At 35.2% G+C, this 16,078-nt stretch overlaps 2 protein-coding genes across 2 annotated transcripts; one reads left to right on the forward strand and one right to left on the reverse strand.

Moving 5' to 3' along the window:
- Positions 1 to 9,825: 9,825 nt before the first annotated feature.
- On the reverse strand, positions 9,826 to 12,368 carry LOC105786155 (uncharacterized). Its single transcript, XM_012612476.2, has 6 exons — positions 11,937 to 12,368; positions 11,743 to 11,851; positions 11,299 to 11,510; positions 11,182 to 11,209; positions 10,802 to 10,910; positions 9,826 to 10,085 (listed from the first exon to the last, which is right to left on the reverse strand). The coding sequence occupies exons 1-6, from the start codon at positions 12,192 to 12,194 to the stop codon at positions 10,004 to 10,006; spliced, it is 798 nt and encodes a 265-aa protein (XP_012467930.1). The 5' UTR covers positions 12,195 to 12,368; the 3' UTR covers positions 9,826 to 10,003.
- A 1,460-nt stretch (positions 12,369 to 13,828) lies between these two features.
- LOC105786156 (psbP domain-containing protein 3, chloroplastic) lies at positions 13,829 to 15,929 on the forward strand. Its single transcript, XM_012612479.2, has 9 exons — positions 13,829 to 13,987; positions 14,087 to 14,296; positions 14,384 to 14,449; positions 14,518 to 14,598; positions 14,695 to 14,777; positions 14,857 to 14,932; positions 15,197 to 15,315; positions 15,440 to 15,484; positions 15,657 to 15,929. The coding sequence occupies exons 1-9, from the start codon at positions 13,936 to 13,938 to the stop codon at positions 15,681 to 15,683; spliced, it is 759 nt and encodes a 252-aa protein (XP_012467933.1). The 5' UTR covers positions 13,829 to 13,935; the 3' UTR covers positions 15,684 to 15,929.
- The last annotated feature ends 149 nt before the right edge of the window (positions 15,930 to 16,078 follow it).

Below are 16,078 nucleotides of genomic sequence, written 5' to 3' on the forward strand. Positions count from 1 at the left end.
ATCTAATATCATTCAAATTTTACAAGTTTGGCAATTCTATATACTCATTTGATATCTAACTACTAACTTATTACCTAATTTTAGTCCAAGCACTAAGCAATAACAAAAACAAATATATATATATATATTTGGTTATTTTAAGGTGTCTATTGAGGACTTTTCATTGCCAAAAATGCCCCTACACGGGCCTTGGGTGATTAGCGGATGACTAGTCGCGTAGTGCACATTAAAATAACTAATTTATGAAACAATTTTTAAAGTCTAGTTTTACTGCAAGCATACAGGTCAGTTGTAACGTTTATAGTGTTACAATGAAACACCAAAGTATTTCAAGGATCGAACCCAAAGGAAGAGGCGATTGAGAAATAACTAGCATACACAATAGAAGTTAAGTGGCTACTAATAAGATTTTATATTATAGCGATTCATAAAAGATAAGTTTGTAATAAAATTAAATATTCTAATCTAAGGACTAAATTGCAAGAAATGTAAACTAAATGGATTATCTAGAAATTAACTAATGGGGGTTGGTTGACTTCGGTGTGGTTCACCAAACCTCAGACGAGGGACATAAATTGGGTAAATTACAAAGTGGCTCTATTTTATCTTCCGATCTCAATTTTACCGACTTAGACTGATTAGGTCCAATTTATCTTCCGATCTCGCCAGTTAATCTAGGACTAACGAATGAGTGCGGGACAAGATTACCTTCCAATCTCACTTTTTCTTAATATTCCCTTAGGTGCGTCACTACCTAAGTTCTTAGTTCTATTCATATTAGTCCAATTTGTTACGATTTAGTCATTTGTCTAAAGATTTTAGTTTATTCACATATTCATCAACCAACCTCATTAAGGATTTAGCTACACATGCTCAAAATCAAGAAAATAAACATAACAATAGAAAACAAATAAGTCATAAAAGTAAAACTTAAGAAAACATAAAAGTTAATATTTTTATGCAAGAAAACTTAAATAACATGAAGCCAAAAGCATTTAATAAAGAAATCTAGAGCAATAAATATAAAAGGAATAAGCTTTAATAGATTTGAAGTGAAATAAATTGAAATGCATTAAACTAATGCTTAAATAGTCTTGAAAACAAATTATAAGGGCTAGAAATGTAAATAAACTTTAGCTATAGCGTTAACTAACTTAACTAACATAATTAACATAAAAAACAAGAAGTAAATGCAAGAAAATAAACTCTAATCTAAGGTGGAAGAAGAGAAAAATAAAAACCCTAGAAAAGTGCAGAGAAAACCTAAAGAAAACTAAACCTAAAACTAAGCTAAATGTGTCTCTCTCCTCCTCAGCAATTTTTGGTTGTTTTAAAGAGTGTTTTGATGACTTTTCGGTGTTAAAATTGCTACTACATAGGCCTTGTGTGATTGGTATGTTGGATAGATACAGCTTGCCATTTTTGTCCAAGTTTGTCCCTTTGACGAAAGTGATATCGCGATACCCAGAAGAGGATATCACGATATCTCGGGCAGTGTTGAACTTGGGGGTTTTCTTTGAGAGGTGGATGTCATGATACCAAGTAGGACGTCACAATACCACTGAAAGGTATCATTGGTCTTCTATACTATCTGGGAGGTCACGATTCCAAGGGTTGGATATCGCAATACCCTTGCCCTTGACGTTGTTTTCACTCGTTTTTTTACCTCCGACACATCCCTACATCACTAAAACACACATTAGACCTCCCAATGGCACTATCAACCAATATGGGTCAAAAAATCTCCTTAAGTGTGTCGAAAAATTCTGATTTGCCACATCGATTTATGGCAAATCAGTAGACCAGGTGGACAAAAACTAGCCTTTTTGTCCAAGTTTGTGCCCTAAAAAAAGTGATATCGCGATACCCAAAAGTGGATATCGTGATTCCTTGGGCAGTTTCGACCCTTGAGGTCTTCTTGGAAAGGTGGATATCGCGATACCCAAAGAGAATATCGCGATACCACTAAAGTGAGTTTTCAATTTTCAATATTGTTAGAGATATCGCAATCCCAAGGGTTGGATATCTTGATATCGTTTCCTTCGATGCTGTTCTCACGCGTTTTTGACCTCCAACAAGTCCCTGCACCACTCAATCACACGTTAAGCCTCCCAATAGCACTATTGGTCAATTTGGGTCACAAAATGTGCAAAAATAAGACATTTTCACTTATTAAATAAAGATTCAAAAGTAACGAAAAACTACGTTAAAGACTCTATTTTGCTCAAGGAAAATATCCTTAAGTATGTCGGAAGAGCCTAATTTTCCACATCAATTTGTGGCAGATCAATGCTCATTTATTACCCCAATAATAAAGGCATTTGATATATTCTTCTAGTGACTCTTCCTCCATTTGTTTAACTAACAAAAGGCCCATCGGAGTGCTCATTATCATCCTGTGAGCATGAAACCTTCCCAACATATATCCAAGTGATGTGAAACTTCATATGGAACCTTACGGTAAAGAAAAATATCAATCATTTGCACTCCCTCTCAAAGCTATGGAAAAGGTTTTACATTTTTCTACTTCCGTGGCACCTAAAACATTCATGTAATCAATGTATAACATCAAATGTGCCTGCGGGTCTCTTTTCCCCTCAAAAACTTCCTTTGGGACCCTAAACTTTGGAGGTAAGCCTACAGTCTCAATTTCTTAGGCTAAAGGGTTATTGGAACAAAAAATCCAATCCATATCCTACACGTCGAGATGTAATGCCTGAACATCCCAACATAAAGCATCCACTTCTTACTGCCAAGGTCTTGCACGCACACCATAACCCTCCCCCTGCAAGGGTACAATGTTATTGTGGTGGTCCGACTACATTTTCCTCAACACTTCTTCATTTTGCCTAAACTACTCCTAATGAAAGATTTGTTGTCACTCATACCTCATATTTTGTTGTAGCATTTAACTGCTCCTGATGAAAGAATTGCTTAAACTTTTATCTGGTCCTACAAATTCGTAAGTTATTGAGAGGTCTCTTGATCAGAAGGGTTGGTGGTTTCTTGATCGGAGGGGAAATTTAAGTTGAAAGTTTAATGGGTATCCTATTGGCTTGAGTTACCTAGATTCTCCGGTCGATTGGCAAATCAACTAGTCAAAAAATCAAACTCTCGCGAGAGGTCTTCAGTCTCGTCTCTCACATTATTGTGTGGAGATGGTTGGGCTGAGAATCTCTCTTTCGGGTGAGCTATGTCAACTTTTACTCTCTTTTTTTTATGGCCAAAAGTAAGTCCACACTCACCGCACCAATTATTGAGTGTTTTTTTTTTTGTTCCCTTCTCAGAGTGGCTCATCTACATATATATAAGGCATGGTCCGCTGATGTGACGTGCTAGGGGTGATTAAGTGCCATGCGTGGTGACACGTTATCCCTCCTAGAGGTTGCATGTGTTACAGATACTCCTAGAGGATATGGGCGAGCAGGGTAAGACCATGCAAGTGTTGAGCACACATAACGGGCGAGCTCTTGAGGAGCTAGCCAGGTTGGTAACAAGCAAGGCCCTAGCTAGCTAGATCGTACCTCGCCAACTAGGATAAGTGTTAGAATTAAGTGACCTAAATCCTTATTTAAATTAAATACTGTGGTAAAATAAAATAAAAGTAAAATCCCTATAGAATTATACTTCTTTTATTTTATTTTAGAATAAGGTTTTTTAAACCTTATTAAACTTCATCTATTTGATATTATTAGAATAAGGAGTTTCACTCCTATTAGAATAAGGTTTACAAGCCTATAAATAGGCATAGTCTACTCATCTTGTAATTAATTCGAATTCGACATAGTGAATTTTCTTCTTCTCTGCCCGTGGTTTTTTCCCGAAAGGGTTTCCACGTAAAATATGTGTGTTCTTTATTTTTCTATTTCTTTTTCTTTGCGATATATTGTCATTACCGACATTGTATTTTTCTCAAATTGGTACCCGAGCTTCCGGGTTGTTCATCTCAAATTACGGTAATGACGTCTTTGAAGTACAAAATTTCGTTGTTGGATCGCAACACCAGATTTACGTTGTGACAAATAAAGATGCAAGCAGTTCTTGCACAGATGGACTTAGAGGAAGCCCTGCTAGGGGTAGATAAGATGCCTTCAACATTGACAGAGGAAGAGAAAAAATGCAAGGATCGAAAGGCGTTAACATAGTTACATCTGCATTTGTCTAACGAAATTTTACAGGATGTGATGAAGGAAAAGACCGCCGTTGGATTATGGAAAAGGTTGGAACAAATATGTATGTCGAAAATTCTAACTAGCAAGCTGCATATGAAGCAACGTCTTTATGCTCATCGTTTTGAGAAAGGTGCATCTGTGCACGAACACTTAACAGTGTTTAAAGAAATTATCTCAAACTTAGAGGCCATGGAGGTTCAGTATGATAAGGAAGATCTAGGGTTGATTCTACTTTATTCATTGCCCCCGTCTTATTCAACCTTTAGAGATACGATTTTATATAGCCGTGAGTCTCTCACAGTTGATGAGGTTTATGATTCTTTAACCTCGTATGATAAGATGAAGCATATTACGTTTAAAATCGACTCTCAGGGAGAGGGTCTTATTGGTCGTGGGAGACAAGATCAGAATGTTGATGATGATCGTGGAAGGACACATGAACAGAATCTTCGCAGTAAATCTAAGGGTAGATCGAAGTCTTTAAACAGAGGTAAAACTTCTAACTTCTGCAAGAAGAAAGGGCACATTAAATCTGAGTGCTATAAGCTACAGAATAATATCAAAAGGGAGGCTGCGAATCAAAATGGAAAACAACTAGAAAATTCTGGTAAAGCTGATGTTGTAGAAGACTACAGCGATGGTGAACTTCTAGTTGCTTCTATCAATAATTCTAAAGCGAGCAAGGAGTGGATACTTTATTCGGGTTGCACCTTCCACATGAGTCCCAATCGAGATTGGTTTACAACTTACGAAACAGTGTTTGAAGGTCTTATTTTGATGGGAAATAATGCTTCATGTAGAATTGAAGGTGTTGGAACAATTAGAGTTAAGATGTTTGATGGAGTCGTCAGAACACTTAGTGACGTACGACATGTTCCAGAATTAAAGAGAAATTTAATTTCGTTGAATACTCTTGATTCAAAAGGGTATAAATACACAGCTAAAAGTGGGGTTTTGAAGATTTTCAAAGGATCCCTCATTGTGATGAAAGGGTAGAGAAAGACTGCCAAGTTATATGTTTTGCAGGGCTCTACTATTACTGGTGATGCAGCTGTCTCATCCTCTTCCTTGTCAGATGATGATATTACTAAACTTTGGCATATGCGCCTAGGGCATATGAGTGAGAATGGTATGGCAGAATTGAGAAAAAGAGGACTTCTTGATAGGCAAGGAATTTACAAACTGAAGTTCTGTGAGCACTGCATTTTTGGGAAGCAAAAGAGAGTTCAATTCACCAGAGGAATCCATAACACGAAGGGAACATTGGAGTATATTCATTCTGATCTCTGAGGGCCATCTAGAGTGCCTTCGAGAGGTGGAGCTAATTATATGCTAACTTTTATTGATGATTTTTCCAGAAAAGTGTGGGCGTTCTTCCTGAAGCAGAAAAGCGATGTGTTTTTCACATTTAAGTCTTGGAAAACCATGATTAAAAAACAGACGGGAAAGCAAATAAAATACCTCCACACAGACAATGGCTTAGAGTTCTGTTTTGATGAGTTTAATAAATTGTGCAAGTCAGAAGGGATCATGAGACACTTGACAGTTCGTCATACTCCACAGCAAAACGGTGTTGCAGAATGAATGAACAGAACAATCATGGAGAAGGTTCGATGTATGTTGTCAAATGCCAACTTACCAAAGTCATTTTAGGCCGAAGCAGCCTCTACTGCATGTTTTTTGATCAACCGATCTCCATCCGTTGCTATTGAGAAAAAGACTCCACAAGAGGTATGGTCTGGTAATCCTGCTGACTATTCTGATTTAAAGATTTTTAGTTGTTCTGCGTATACTCATGTTGATAATGGAAAATTGGAACCAAGATCTATTAAATGTGTTTTTCTTTGTTATAAAACTGGTGTAAAAGGGTATAAGTTATTGTGTCCTGAAAATAGAAAAGTTGTGATTAGCAGAGATGTTGTTTTTGATGAAACTGCTATGCTACCTAACTTATCTCTTAAAGACTCTTCCAATAAAGAAAATCAAAAGTAGGTGGAGCATCAAATTAATCTAGAATCTACAACAGAGTCGACTACTAAAGCTAGTACAAAAATTCAAAATAGACTTGCTTCTTCAGCACAATACTCTATTGCCAAAAATAGAACTAGAAGAGAAATTAAACCTCCAACGAAGTATGCCGAGGCTGATCTAGTTGCTTATGCTTTAAATGTGGCTGAAGATATAGATGAAAACTAAGAGCCATCTAATTATTCTGAGGCGGTTAGTTGTGAAGACTCAAAAAAATAGATGTTTGCTATGCAAAAGGAGATGGAATCACTACACAAAAATAAAACATGGGATCTTGTGAAACTTCCTAAAGGTAAAAAGGTTGTTCGTTGTAAATGGGTGTTTAAGAAGAAAGAAGGGACTCCAAGAGTTGAAGAACCCAGATATAAAGCAAAGCTTGTTGCAAAGGGTTACAGTCAAATTCCAGGAGTGGACTTCACAGATGTGTTCTCTCCAGTTGTGAAGCATAGTTCAATTCGAGCTTTGCTTGGTATTATGGCCATGCATGATTTGGAGCTTGAGCAGTTAGATGTAAAAACTGCATTTTTGCATGGAGAACTTGAGGAGGATATTTACATGCAACAACCAGAGGGTTTTACAGTCTCAAATAAAGTGGACTATGTTTGCTTGCTGAAAAAATCTCTTTACGGTTTGAAACAATCACCAATACAGTGGTATAAGAAGTTTGATTCCTTTATGACTTCTCATGATTTTAAAAGAAGTAGTTTTGACAGTTGTGTTTACTTTAAGAAAAACAGTGATGGTTCTTTTATGTATCTACTCCTTTATGTTGATGACATGTTGATAGTAGCGAAAGATAAATGAGAGATAAGAAATGTCAAAACCCAACTAAATGAAGAATTTGATATGAAAGACTTAGGACCAACAAAGAAGATACTTGGTGTGGAGATTCTTAGAGATAGAAAAGAAAGTAAATTGTACCTAAGTTAGAAGGGGTACATTGAGAAAGTTCTTTGTAGATTCAATATGCAGAATGCTAAGCCTGTTAGTACTCCTTTAGCAGTCCATTTCAGACTGCCATCGGCTTTGTCTCCACAATCAGATGATGAGATTGAGTACATGTCACATGTTCCATACTCTAGTGCATTAGGATATCTCATGTATGCCATGGTTTGTTCACGTCCAGATTTATCATATGCAGTTAGTGCAGTTAGCAGATACATGGAGAATCCCGGTAAAGAACATTGGAAAGCAGTTCAGTGAATTTTAAGATACTTACGAGGTACTACCGATGTTTGCTTACAGTGTGGAAGAACTAGAGATGGAGTCATTGGGTATGTTGATGCTGATTTTGCTGGAGACCTCGATAGAAGAAGATCTCTCACAGGTTATGTCTTTACAATCGGATGTTGTGCAATCAGTTGGAAAGCCACTTTGCAAACTACAGTTGCTTTGTCTACCACTGAAGCTGAGTACATGGCGATTACTGAGGCTTGTAAAGAAGCTATTTGGTTGAAGGGACTCTTTAGTGAACTCAATGAAGACCTTCAAATCAATACAGTATTTTGTGATAGTCAGAGTGCCATCTTCCTTACAAAAGATCAAATGTTTCATGAGAGAACAAAACACATTGATGTTCGGTATCATTTTGTTCGTGATATTATTGCTCGTGGTGATATTGTTGTGAGCAAAATTAGTACTCATGAAAATCCTGCAGATATGATGACTAAGTCACTTCCTATAACCAAGTTTGAGCACTGGTTAAACTTTGTTGGTGTTCATTGTTGAAAATAAACCCTTAGGGGGTTTTATGGAAGAGGTGGAGAAACTTGTTCGTTGAGAGTTCGCGATGAAGAACTTGTTCATTAAGATTCCGTGTCAAGGTGGAAATTGTTAGAATTAAGTGACCCAAATCCTTATTTAAATTAAATACTGTGGTAAAATAAAATAAAAGTAAAATCCCTATAGAATTATACTTCTTTTATTTTATTTTAGAATAAGGTTTTTTAAACCTTATTAAACTTCATCTATTTGATATTATTAGAATAAGGAGTTTCACTCCTATTAGAATAAGGTTTACAAGCCTATAAATAGGCATAGTCTACTCCTCTGTTAATTAATTCGAATTCGACATAGTGAATTTTCTTCTCCTCTGCCCGTGGTTTTTTCCCGAAAGGGTTTCCACGTAAAATCTGTGTGTTCTTTATTTTTCTATTTCTTTTTCTTTGCGATATATTGTCATTACCGACATTATATTTTTCTCAATAAGTGGCGAGCACAAGTGTCGGGCGAGCAAAGTTTACGCGGCATGCTTTATATTAGTTGTATAACATCTTCAAATTTTCCTAAATATGCCTCAGATTGTGGATTGATTGTTCCTGATGGGAGCTATGTTATTATTGCTAGCCACTATGTCCAGTGCAGCTATGAATTCGAATGTTGACATTCATGAGGTCGGATAGGTTTGACATAAGATTTTAATACGTACAAGGGAATTTCTTTCCTCTTCTTATTTCCACCATACAGTTGAAGCTGAACTAGCAACAAGGACTCTTTATTATTTACAGAAACGTTTAGGAATGTAATATTTGCAATTTTTGCATTATAGCTTTCATATGGGCCCTTTTCCAATTTTATTTTACAGCAGACCATCTTTTCCCTTCCCATTTTTCTTCCATTCCTTCTCGTTTCACTAATCTTCATAACAAAATAATTATTAAATCTTTTTAATAAATTTGCAAAAATAAATTTCATAACGATTAAATTATTTTCAAGTATCATAAAACTCAAAAACATGTGTCTACATGCCTTTGACAAATTACAAAAAAATTTTAGTACTCCAAGTCTTAACAAATGTATCTAAACTTATAGTTTTTAGGCTAGGTCTCGAGATCCAATAATGTAAGTCTTAAGACTTTGCAAGTTAGTAGTTAAAGTTCTATTTAGAGAGATTAAATCTTGAGACCTGACGCAAGTTAGTAGTCAAAGTTCTATTTAGAGAGATTAAATCTTGAGACCTAACAGCCATGTCTCGCAACTTAAGCTTGCAAGTCTCGAGACTAGTAAAGTCAATAGCCAAAGTTCCATTTTAAGGAGCATATTCTTGAGACTTGTTCATCAAGGATCGAGACTTGCACAAAAAATCTTGAGATCGTCTTATGAGTCTCGAGACTTAGTTTTTTCTAACAGTTATCTTTAACTAAATCTCAAGACTTAACCATGTAGAATGCATTTAATGCACAAAATCAATGCTCCCAACGACTAAAAACTTCCTCCAATTAACTCCAAATCTTTCCAAAAGATCACTCAAATGAAGGACAAAAATAAGCTTACAAAGTTTATTGTGCAAAAATCCAAATCTTTCATTATTATGTACAGACATTAGTAAGTTTATTTGCTATTCTTTCTTTTTAATATTTAATTGTAGTTGTGAAAGTTAAAAATTGTAAATTTACTTTTGAGAGGTCTTTTATTCTCTCTCAATTTGTGAGAAATTACTTAACATTCGAAATAATGTATTGTAAAAGTTATGCCTTCTTCTGGAAAATCCTTAGTGGAAGTGCACAATTGAAGTCGAAACAATCTAAATTCTTGGTATTTTTGTTTTGAGCCTTCATTTTTAAAATATTTTTAAACACTAATTCACCCTTGTTGGGATAATTTGAATAATTATCAACATCAAACATGGGATGGTAAATACAATTTATCCATTAAATGGTACAAATGCAACCGTATCTATTCACAACATTTACATTTCACACCCACGACTTAAATAACCATGCATCACTACAGTTCAGATAGACCTTTTTTTTTTTTTTTTGGTCAATAACTTTCTTTCTCTGCTATAGAACAGTTTAATTCATTCATAGCACCCTCATTACAACTTTGCCAGTTGTGTGAATGCCCATTGCAGCAAGTTTCACTATAGTACGGCTCTTATATAACCTGTCCAAGTCACAGAAAAACTGATTAACAAAAGTTTAATTCATTAGATTAGAAACTAAATACGGACATGGTTAAAGCCTAGCACACCGTGTTTAAATTCTCGACTCTAAATCTAGTGGCACCTAAGAGGATCTGTCGGGTACCAATCTTCCATAACCTAAATATATACAACTTTGCAGTAAAAAGAAAAGATTTCTAAGCTATTGATGGTTTGGTAGTAAAGGCAAACTTAGAGATCCCAGTTCTATGCTGTAGTATAATAGGTGATAATTTTGTTCAAACAGTACTTCAATAAATTGCGTGAATTTAACTCACAAGATAACTAATCAAATGTTTCTGCAAGGAGTTTACATGGTTTATATATAAAAGGCATAGTTGTTTCAACAAATAACAATACTTGCTAAGGTATAAAAAATAGTAAAGATGTGTACGTGTGAGGAGCCATTTATATCTTTCACCTGCTACAAATCAAAGCAGGTGCCATAAATTATCAGAACTGATTTAATCATCCATGCAAAATGTATATTGGACTTTGATCTTCCTAAAAGAGGATCCATAAGCATTGCTACTAGGATCAAGGTTCAACGATGTACACAAAGTTTACACAAGCCTATCCTCTCAAAAAAATAAGGACAAGCATGCCATTCTTTTTTACGTTGAGGGCATGGAATGCGATTTACAAGTACACAAAACAAAGAAGGAACAGCAGAACGTACCCAGCCAATGTAAGTCCCCAAGTTGACAACACATAGAACATCTTTCCAGCATGCCAAATGCTCAAAACCTTCTCCAATTTGCTGACACCTTCTAATGCTTTCAGCATAGCTGCTTATAAATCTCATCATAGTAAGTAAATGCTATATGATACTCACAATTGGTTAGAAGAATAGGGCAAGAGGCATGCTAATTAGTTACAAACTCAATGGAAATCAATGCTATCTGCTGAAATTCATCAGCGAGTTTCAAAATGTCAGGCAACATACTCGTAAAACAAAAAACAACTTTTCAAGTGTCTAAACACTAAGGTTACCAAACATGTAAAGTGGAAGACACATCTGGAAATTGAACACATAATTATAGTATGAAGCAAACTTACTTTTCTGCAGTTCTTCAGGGGTCAAAGTCTGCAATATCAGGATCACAAAACAAACATAAGAACACGGTAAATATAGTAAATTATGAATGGAGAAAAGCCAAACAAGTAGCTAAAAACCTGAGCTTTAGGGTTCGACAAAAGGCATTTTGCCATAAAGTTAGCAACACCATCCACAACATGCTCTTCGCTAACAACAATGTAATTCTCATCGTCAATTCCACTCCACTCTTCAACATTGCTTGGAACCATTTCATCAGTTACCCATACCCACCAACTTGGTTCTTTTTGGTCAACGTTAATCAGAACTTCAGCTGAATGTATATCATCTCCTAATTAAGAAAAAAACAGATTACCTGATCAATCAATGCATACATTCCTAATATAAAAGGAGAAATTTACCCCACCAGATGAGGTCATAATTTATAAGTCCAATTATGAATTCCTAAACATTGACAGGTGCAAATAGTTTATATAAAAATGATGAGAAAAGTAGCATTACTCTGCCATAATTTATTCTATTAAACAATTACAATTAAATTAAGAGATTTAGTATATAAGAACCTGCAGCTTCCTTGAATGGAAACTCAATTTTAATATCGGATTCATTAAGAGATTTGAGTCGGGTCAAAAAGTCCCTAGAATCTACGGTAGATACCAACCGAGCATAAAGCTGCAATTAATTTCAGAAATTAGAACGAAAAAAGAATTAACGCGCACACAGAAAAAAAACCCCTAAAAGATTGAAATTTACATACGTTAGGAGGACAATCGTTTAACAGAACAGGAGATTCAGATAAATTATTGAGAAGTTTGAGGTTCTGTTCCAGTTGATTCCTTAAACGCCGATTTTCGGATTTTAGGGTTTCCAATTCTTTTTGAAGCTCGGAATTGTGAAGATTGTGGGGAGCATCATGGTGATGGTGGAGGTGGTGGCTACATTCCAAGGCGGTCCATGCGACGTCGGCGACTTCGAGGACGGTCTTGGCAACTTCCACAGCTTCATGGCCGCCCATTGATGAAGGTAAAAAATGGAACTTTTCTTCGGGGACTTGAGATATGGAGGAAGAGAGGGGTTGGATGTTGTCGTTTTCACGTTTACGTGTCCCAAATTGCCGTTTCTGCTAAGACCGTCAACCGGTTTCGTTTAAAGCGTTGTTACTTGCTTTGACTCTCTCAGACACAACACCCAATACATTTCACTTTTGCTTCTCATCTTCTATAATTGAATTATTTTCGTTTTTTTACTTGAAAATAGTAAATTTTTTATTATTTATTAGTTAAAAAGTCTTCTCTCCTTCTCAATTTTGAAATTTAATAAATTAATTTTTTTTCTAAAAATAAGTAATTAAGGATAATTAATCACTAAAATTAATATATTTTATTAATTATACATAATTTTAATTGATATGATAATAAATTTAGCCCTCGATATTTATATATTTTGTTAATTTATTCTAAAAATCAATAAATTTAGCCTTAACATTTAATATCGTAAGCTAAATTTTTTAAATAGTGACTAAATTAATTGAATGCATAAATTATGAGATCTAAATTTATTATTATACTAGTCAAATTTATGTAAAATTGACGAAAAAACATTAATATTGTGACTAATATTGTGAGGTCTTTTACTTATTTATTATTGTGTGTTTTAAAAGTTTTTATTATTATTTAAAACTTTCTACATCATATGCCATCTTATATACCCAAGTGTTTCTTAAATCAATTTTTCGATTTTTCTCTATAACGGTTATCCTCTTATTGAGATGGGAAAAAAGACATGTAGGTCATGATATGTAGCAACAATAGAATATTCTCTTAAAACTGCGTTTGTTGTAATATGGAAATTAATTTACATGACAATAGAAGCATTCCTTATTTAAAAGATGTTGATTTTATCACGATAGTCAAATTGAGAATTTTACTTTCATTTCATACTTCATCTTTGCTCCTGTTGAATGATGGAGATCCAAACTTATATGTTTCATCCCTCATGGGATAAAGTGACAATAATACTAAAAGAGGTAGCATTACTGACAAATTTTCTAATAGACAGCTGTCCAATAACGAGAAATTTTGAGTTTAATTAATGCAGGTCCTTGTTGCAACGTTTGGAATAGGTAATATGCTTTTGATTACAAAGGGTTTTGAGTTAAGTTGGACTAATTGAAAAGGTGATTCGGGCATCTCCCACAGCGTGTCACACCATAAGTTTCAACATAATGCTAGAGCTTGTGTACTTTGATTGATTGAAGGTGTCCTGATGCTAGGAAAGTTTGGCTACTTAGTACATACAATGTTACTCCAGCCTTAATAGAAGTACTCCCCATAGCATTAACATTCATCAGATCAGAGATGGTACAGGAATAACTGACTGCAATTCCAGCTAAAGTATCCAAAGCCTCCACCACATAGGATAGATAAATGGCGGGCAGTCCATTATCAGTCCCATTAAAACAAGTACAGGACAAAGGAAAGACAAGGTTCTTCCCCACAGCAAGAACAGAAGGATCGGAAATGGAGTTAGCCTCCCTAATCTCATCAGCTGACTCCAAACCAGCATAAATCGAGTCAGCAATGGATGAAAGCGTGTCCTGTGGGCGATAAACTTTTCTTGTAGAGTTTCGGATAAGCTTTGTTTGTGAGCCACAGAAAAAAAAAATCAAGCTGAAAGCCGTGACATATAAAAACCAACATGAAATATACGAAGTAAATAAAAATAAAATAAAATCCTGGAAAAGCAGAAAAAAGAGAATGGCCTCCTCAGTCTGGTGCCTCTACATTTCACCATGTTTGAAAAAGAAAGGTGTACCAGACGAGCACTGCTATTGCTACATACACTCTTTTGTGTATACTTTTTTTATTTTTGGTTACCCCATTGATTTCATGATAATATGTTGACCAGGAGGAGGAGGATTACTACATTTTCCCCTAAATAGTAATACCCAGAGAGTGCAGCGCCTGCAAATGCAACTGCAAAATCAAGAATTAATGAAGGAAGACGATGGCCATGCAACTTCAACAAGAAGAAGACAATTTATACTTCAGGCGCCTCTTATTGCTTTTTCTTTTCCCCAATTAATTATGTCTACTGCTATTGCAGTCGCAGAGATTGGTAACTCTGTTCATTATATTACTTGTTTCTTTTTTCAATTTTAATTTGTTCTTAGTTTTGATCTTATCTTGTTTCTCTCTCTTTCAGATGTGCCACAAGATTTCCGAGTTTATACTGATGAAGTGAATAAGTTCAAGATTTTCATTCCGCAAGGTCAGTGACTCTTTCCTATATCCATTTCAATGTTTGTAAAATGAAATGATTACTTGTTGCTGTTGTAGATTGGCAAGTGGGAGCTGGTGAACCCAATAATTTCAAGTCCATTACTGCTTTCTATCCAGAAGAAGAAGCCAACTCAAATGGTAATGAATGCTAATCTCGCTCACATGCACTCATTTCCTATATCCATTTCTAGGTTTGCGATTGCATATGCAACAAACTAAAATTGATTGCTTCAGTTAGCGTTGCCATCACGGGGCTTGGTCCCGATTTTACTCGAATGGAATCCTTCGGTAAAGTTGATGCTTTTGCAGACACTCTGGTACGGTTTTTCTTTTCTTCTTGTTTTAGTTATGGAGCTTTTGCTTAACCATGCATTGTTAACTGCTTTTTTCCGTTAGGTTAGTGGACTGGACAGAAGTTGGCAAAGGCCCCCTGGTGTGGCTGCAAAACTCATTGACTGCAAAGCATCTAATGGTATATATATATATATATATATATCACTATTATTATTGCAAGACCATCCTCTTCCTCCACCATGAAAGCATACTTATTCCATGCCAATGAAGTTTAGTAGGATGATGATAAGAAAAAGAAAACTTACTTTAAAAAAGAGAAATTATAAAAGATCATTTTATGTGATGAAAAAAATTAGGGGGTGAAATTTCAGAGATCAAATTTTTAACTACACTTTGTTTCTCTACTTGATTAATTAACTTGTTTTGTTTATCCGTTTATCAGGCTTCTATTATATTGAGTATACACTGCAAAACCCAGGAGAAAGTAGAAGACATTTGTTTTCAGCTATTGGAATGGCATCCAATGGTTGGTATAACAGACTATATACTGTCACTGGACAGGTGAGCTTGCATCAAATATAACACATACATACGATTCAGTTGCTTCCATACCTTCGCTGATCATTTGTTCCTATATACACATGTATGTACGTGTGTTTATATGTGTATCATTTTCCGCATGCAGTTTGTGGAAGAAGAAGCAGAGAAATATGGTTCAAGAATTGAGAAGGTTGGTAGCTTTAATCAAACTATATAGAATGCTACAAGTTTTTGAATCTTCAGTATCTGGTGCATGGTTAACCCAAACTAACCTCGGTGCAGCAACATGATGATTATTGTTGTTTTTACCATAATATAATAATATAAAACTGATGATCTCGTGCCTTAAATTCGTCTTTCAGGCAGTATCATCCTTCAGATTTATTTGACGCAACTCTTGCTGGAAACCAAGCCACTCTCTATTTATTTCTACAGAGAGATCCTCTAAAGTCGGAATATATCAGCCATTTATAAGTCATATTTTGAGAGAGAGAGCTTACATGATCAGGCATTGTCAACGAATGAGATCTGATCAATTCGTACTTTTCTTACCGCATGAGATTTGATAAATTTTTGGTGAAACCAAAAGAACTTTTTCTTTTCGGTAAGAAATCACGAAAATTCAATTTTAATAACGCGTTATCAAACCAAATACTACCCTAAAACATAGATGGCATATTTTTTATTTGATACTTGATTTTAAGGTTTAATTTGATACTTGAATTTGACTTGGCGTCAAGGTTTTTTAACTAAAATACACATGTCAAAAGTTTATTGGGTCACA

Source organism: Gossypium raimondii, chromosome 1 (genome assembly GCF_025698545.1).
Source record: "Gossypium raimondii isolate GPD5lz chromosome 1, ASM2569854v1, whole genome shotgun sequence".
In the NCBI taxonomy this organism is placed as follows: Eukaryota; Viridiplantae; Streptophyta; class Magnoliopsida; order Malvales; family Malvaceae; genus Gossypium; species Gossypium raimondii.